At 38.3% G+C, this 6186-nt stretch overlaps 1 protein-coding gene across 1 annotated transcript; it reads right to left on the reverse strand.

Moving 5' to 3' along the window:
* Positions 1 to 4498: 4498 nt before the first annotated feature.
* Positions 4499 to 5541, reverse strand: LOC130933726 (uncharacterized). The gene is made up of 2 exons (XM_057863345.1): positions 4657 to 5541; positions 4499 to 4549 (listed from the first exon to the last, which is right to left on the reverse strand). Exons 1-2 carry the CDS (start codon positions 5539 to 5541, stop codon positions 4499 to 4501), a joined length of 936 nt encoding a protein of 311 aa, XP_057719328.1.
* Between the last annotated feature and the right edge of the window lie 645 nt (positions 5542 to 6186).

The raw sequence follows: 6186 nt of genomic DNA on the forward strand, positions 1-6186 counted from the left end.
ATCCATAAAATAAAAAATATTAAAAAATTTTATTTTTATAAAAAACGTCAATAATTTTTTTGTTTACTTTTTTAAACATATTTACTTCTATCTGATTAGAGTATGAATTCGATTCGATCCAATCCGATCATCTTACAGATCATATCATATCCTCAAATTACAGATCAGATACGGATAAATACTGTGGATTTATATGGATATGATATAATCTATGAACACCCCTAACTATTACTATAGGTTCATTGTTGCAAAAGAATGCTTCTTTTATTATAAACCATTATTAGATATTAATTACCATTAAAATAACTTAATTGTCAACAAATAGATAATACTTATTGATCTCTGAAATTATGTTCGTATTTCAATCTATAGTTGTAAAAATCAAACTGAATCGGCTGGTTCGACCGAAAAATTAGTGAACCAGACTAGTCCGGTTCGGTTTACTCTTTAGACCGTTTAAGGAATAAAACCGGTGTGAACCGATAAGAACTGGTCTAACCGAACTGGTCTGCTTGAAAAGTTTTTTAAAATGTCTCCACAAGGTCTCGAACCAAGAACCTTGGAGAAAAAGCAGCCTCTACTTGCCACTTAGCCATTGCACTTCTAAATACTATATTTGACAAATACTAATTATATAGTATACATAAATATCTAATTTAATTTAATTTTTATTTTTCTATTTTTAAAATTAATTATATTTTAATTATATACCATTATTAATATAATATAAATTTCACTAAAAATTTATTAATTTACTTGATCTATTTTATTGCTAGTATTGTGATTAAGGTTATTTGTTTTGATGTTAGTGTTAAAATCTACTGATATTATAGTTAGATGATAGGCTTTGTGAATTAATTATTTTTTTATTGTGTCAAAATAAGATACTATTGTAGTATTAAAATTTTATAATTTTTTATATTAGTTATTTTTAGAAGTTGAGACTTGATTCTTCATAAAATATTAAAATGTTAGTGAAGATATGTATTTCAAATTTTAATTTTAATTTTAAGTTTTTAACTATTTTATATTTTATATTTACGTGAGACCGGTTTTATCGGTTCAACAAGTGATTTATCGGTTGAACTAATAAACCAGTGAACCAGTAGCTTGACCGGTTCGATCACTGGTTCGGTTCTAACAACTATGTTTCACTAATTTCAAAAATTTCAATTTACTCAATTTAGTCTCCCAACTTAATAGTTATGACTCACATTGGTTCCTAATCTTATTTTTGTCACTGTCTCACAAAATCGTTAACGACATGCTGAGATGGACTAACGACTGCTACATTATACATTCTAGCGACTATTTGATGTGACAATTAAATTTTTTTTTACCTTTTTTTTCAACTAAACACTTAAAACCCCTAATATGAGTCACGGATACCTAAGTTAAAAAATCAAACTAAGTAAATTGAAACTTTAAAAATCAGATTAAAGCTCGAATATAACTTCAAAATAGAACTTTAACTTATGTAGTGATTAATTTAAATGAGAATCAAATAAATCAAAATTCAACATAATTTTTATCAATGTTTTCAAATTCGAAATTTCTATACCAAAATTAACTAGGATTTTTCTTTAAATTAAAAATTTAATGAAATAGTGACTTTAATTATCTTAACCAATGTCCAAATTAATTACTTTTATGTCTTAAAAAAACTGTATATGACAAGAAAATAATTAATTTGTCTACTTTAATAAATAGTTATTTTACTAAAATGAAAGAAACTATTTTTTTAGAATTTTTTAAGAACTAATTAATATTATATATATTTTGTTACACTACATTTAGTTATAAAATTTTTATTTATTTCTAATGCTTATATTAAAAATAAAAAAAATAAATTAATGAATCTTAAACTATAATATAATAATATAGTAATTAGGGCAATTTACTTAAATAAATAAAAAGAGGAATTTCTTTACGTAAATGTGCAAATCTGTTTGTTGTTACGATTTTGTGCAAAACGGATTTATATGTAAACCGTGGCAACCCACCACGGTTTCTAAACATGCATAAACCGTGGGAGGTCACCACGGATTAGGAGCAAATGGTTTTACATGTAAACCGTGGTAGGTCACCACGGTTTACGAAGGCAAATCGGCGTGCATAAACCGTGGGGAGTCACCACGGTTTATGAGGAAACAATGTTGAACGTAAAACCCGGTAACCCACCGCGGTTTACGTGTATCTATATATATATGTAATCCGCTGCAGGCAGGGACGGATTCATTTGCAACATAAGGAAGAAAGTGGATTGATTGTTGTAGAGAGAATTTGGGAAAAGGTTTGGAGGCAGCGAAGGAGAAGTGGGTGGTGGGGCCAATGGAGGATGAGGATCGATTGTACCGACTAAATGGCATCGCTCACGTGGCCGGATATATCGACGAAGAGGTTAGTTACTGTTATTGTTATTATTATTGTAATTAAATTTAATTCTAATATAGCAATTGATATGTTAGTAGGAATATTTTTATTTTATTACGTTTATTTGTTTTGTGATTCTGATTAATATTATTTACATAAATATTAATGTTATTATCGGTATTGTTAGTAATGCATATTTTATTATGCTTATTTATCTTCTTAGTGTGGTTATTAGTAATTTTGCAGAATATTTTATTACCATTATTTTATTTTATTCAAAGATTTTTTTCATGTATTTAAATTGTTAATTTGTTGTAGTGAGTGCACAGTTTTCTTAGCTTTAGTATTTAATACAGGATAACAGAATCCATGAATTTAATGTGCACAGTTCTCTTAGCACCAGTATTATGTATGTTGTTGTTTGTAATGGTTGTATGTTAAGGGATTTTATTACCAACGTTTTGCAGCCTAGTAGGGTTATTACAGCCGTTAGGCGGCAGCAGAATATGCCCTTACATGACCGGATTATACCGTATCTGGAGACTGCGGGCTTGTATCATCTTGCTAGGCTAAACAGTCAGTGGTTCTGGGTTGATGAGTCTCTGCTTAGCGCATTTATTGAGCGGTGGCGTCCGGAGACCCACACGTTCCATATGCCGTTTGGTGAGTGCACCATTACTTTACAGGATGTTGCGTATCAGCTGGGTTTGCCGATTGATGGTGCACCCGTTAGTGGGTGTTTGACTGAGTTTGAGAATCTGATGGAACACGGTAGACCAGCATGGGTGTGGTTCCGGGAGTTGTTCGGGGAGTTACCTCCACAGAGTAAAGTGAAGCAGATGACAGTGTGCTACACCTGGTTCCACGAGAGGTTTCGTGTTCTCCCTGCAGATGCTACTGATGAGACCGTGCGTGTATACGCACGCGCTTATATCCTGATGCTGTTGTCGTCTCAGCTGTTTGCGGACAAGAATGCAAACAGGGTACACCTTCGCTGGTTGCCTTATTTGGCATCATTGGATGACTTGGGCAGATATAGCTGGGGCTCCGCTGCACTAGCCTGGTTGTATAGGTGTCTTTGTCGTGGTACGAACAGAAACGTCGTTAACTTGGCTGGGCCGCTACACCTACTACAGTCTTGGATTTTCTGGAGGTTTCCCACTCTGAGGCCCACTGGTTTTGACCGGTTTGGTTTTCCGCTTGCTTCTAGGTATGGTTTAAAAATATGCGTTCATAAATTGTAAAAATTGCTAGTGTTATGGTTTGTTTTGACATCATTTCAATTTAAATTGTAGGTGGGCGGAGTTTGTTCCGAGGAACGATGCAGGGGCACAGAGATTAGTTTCCGCACGCCTTGCACTTGATCGTTTGCGTGTCCACGATGTGAGTGATTTATTTATTACTGATGGTCGAACTAGTTTTTCTTACATGGCACTGCCTCAGGAACGTCTTACTGTTTCTATGCAGTTTGTGTGGGAGCCTTATTCTTCTGCTGATGCTGCTGCTGTTATTCATCCGGAGATACTAGTTGATGAGCACCGACGGCTATGGACGGCCGTCACTAGCCTGATATATTTTGCTGCGATCGAGTGGCATCAGGTGGATAGGGTTCTACCCCAGTTCGGCGGTGTTCAGCCTCTCCCAGATGTAGCTCTGAACATAGATTGGCTACATGCGAAGGATGGTAGGGGTGGGGACCGGTGGTTTCCTACATATTATCGGGAGTGGCACCAGTTTTGGGAGAATCGGCATCAGTCGGTCATATGGGTCGATCGTGTCCTCGACCCTGGTCCATCATCAGATTACCTAGAGTGGTGGTGCCGTGTGGCGCACAGGTTCCTATCCCCAGATGTAGCATTTCAGGATCCGAGACCGATTGTGTTGACTGAGGAGGCGCGTCACAGAGGGTCGTCCCAGGCACCTCCTAGAGTTCATGTTTATGACAGACCAGATAACAGACGAGTTGATAGGCGTCGCCGTATTGGGACCCGGACCACCGATCGCGAGTGGAGGGAGTTTGCCGACTGATTGGAGCATGACGTTCCTGGAGCTGAGGCTGGGGATCCAGTGGACTACCATGTTCCTCGACGTAGAGGCAGACGGCCACCTGCGCGGCCTGACCGTCTCAGCTTCGGTCGCTTGTTGAAGTACCTTTACCGTAACCGCAGCATCCGCCCTAACCATAGGAAGAATCCTCGCACATATAACGTTATAATCCAGCTGACGGTGATCACTTGAAATAGAAGTTGCGAGGCACGTGTGTGGCCCGTTGTACCTCCTAACCTCCCAAGTTCCCTTTCGTGCACGAAGCGCTACACGAATCAACCAAGTGCAACCCTTGCCGAATTCCTTGCATTTTCCATGATACTTCAAATGATCCGATTCGATGACTCTGTACTCAACACCTCGCCGGATGCTATAGTCCTTCACACTGAGCACAGCTTCATCTTTACTCTGGAACGATTGCCCAATCTCAAATTCTGTAGAAGATCTACCCACTCTGTTACCACTGTCTTCCTGTTGACCAAGAGCTTCCAAGTTTAGTGTGGAGAAGTGTGGAGGGTATTGATGAGAAGCAGAACTTGAAGGCCGATGCTGCGCATGTGGATCGCCGCCTGTGTTTTCGTCGCTGTCACCATCGATATCAACAGGCTCCTGGTCAGACTCATCGTCACGCATTGCATTCTCTACTTGATCAGGTCCACCAAAGTCTTCAAGATAAGGCACGAGGCCACCACCGGTGCCCACAACGTTGGGAGGCTCCATGACTGCTGCATGGTCCAAAGGGACAGAACCAACAACCTCCGTTTGTTCTAAGTCAGCCGCAAAAGAAGGTGATTGAACCGGCGGAAGATGCGGTCTGACCGCAGGCATCGAACTAGATGCACCACCCGCGGAACCTACGCAAGGAACTGGAGCGGATGCCCCAGAACTATCGACACCAACCTCCAACTTCGCGAACAACTCATGGATTCTGATCTCTGGAAAGCTCCTTACACAGTAGAACAGAACCCTAATATCTTCATCAGACTTAACCGCAAAGGTTTCATACTGAACACCGGTTGAGACAACCGCCATGGGAATCTTGTAGAATAGTTTCTTCACCCACTTGCAACCCAACACGCCAAGCTTCTCCAAGATGCTATTCTTCAAGTCCGACAAACTCATAGACGAACTGATAAAAATACTTAGTGGTTCTCTGTCGGTGAACTTCACACCTTGCCTTTTGCTTTTTTTAATTTTTCCAGAGCAATGCACCAGAGCAAGAAAGCTCTCTTCCTCACTAGCCATTGTGAGAATGATCTCTTCTGGGGATTGAATCACCCACATATATATACATTTTCCGTCATAGTAAACCGTGGCAACCCACCACGTTTTTTGCCCATTACTCTACATAAACCGTGGTAACCCACCGGGTTTTATGTGCTTATATCTTTTCCTCATAAACCGTGGTGACTCCCCACGGTTTATGCATGTCAAATTTCCTTCATAAACCGTGGTGACCTACCACGGTTTTCTTCTACAAAAATTTGCTCCTAATCCGTGGTGACCTCCCACGGTTTATGCATGTTTAGAAACCGTGGTGGGTTGCCACGGTTTACATATAAATCCGTTTTGTACAAAATCGTAACAACAAACAGATTTGCACATTTACGTAAAGAAATTCCTCTTTTTATTTATTTAAGTAAATTGCCCTAGTAATTATTTTATATATTGTACGAATATAAATTAATTATTTTTTTATTTATAAAAATTTTAAGAGGCTTGAGTTTGTTATATATATATATGAATGTGATATATTTCTTTATGTAA

Source organism: Arachis stenosperma, chromosome 6 (genome assembly GCF_014773155.1).
Source record: "Arachis stenosperma cultivar V10309 chromosome 6, arast.V10309.gnm1.PFL2, whole genome shotgun sequence".
Classification (NCBI taxonomy): domain Eukaryota; kingdom Viridiplantae; phylum Streptophyta; class Magnoliopsida; order Fabales; family Fabaceae; genus Arachis; species Arachis stenosperma.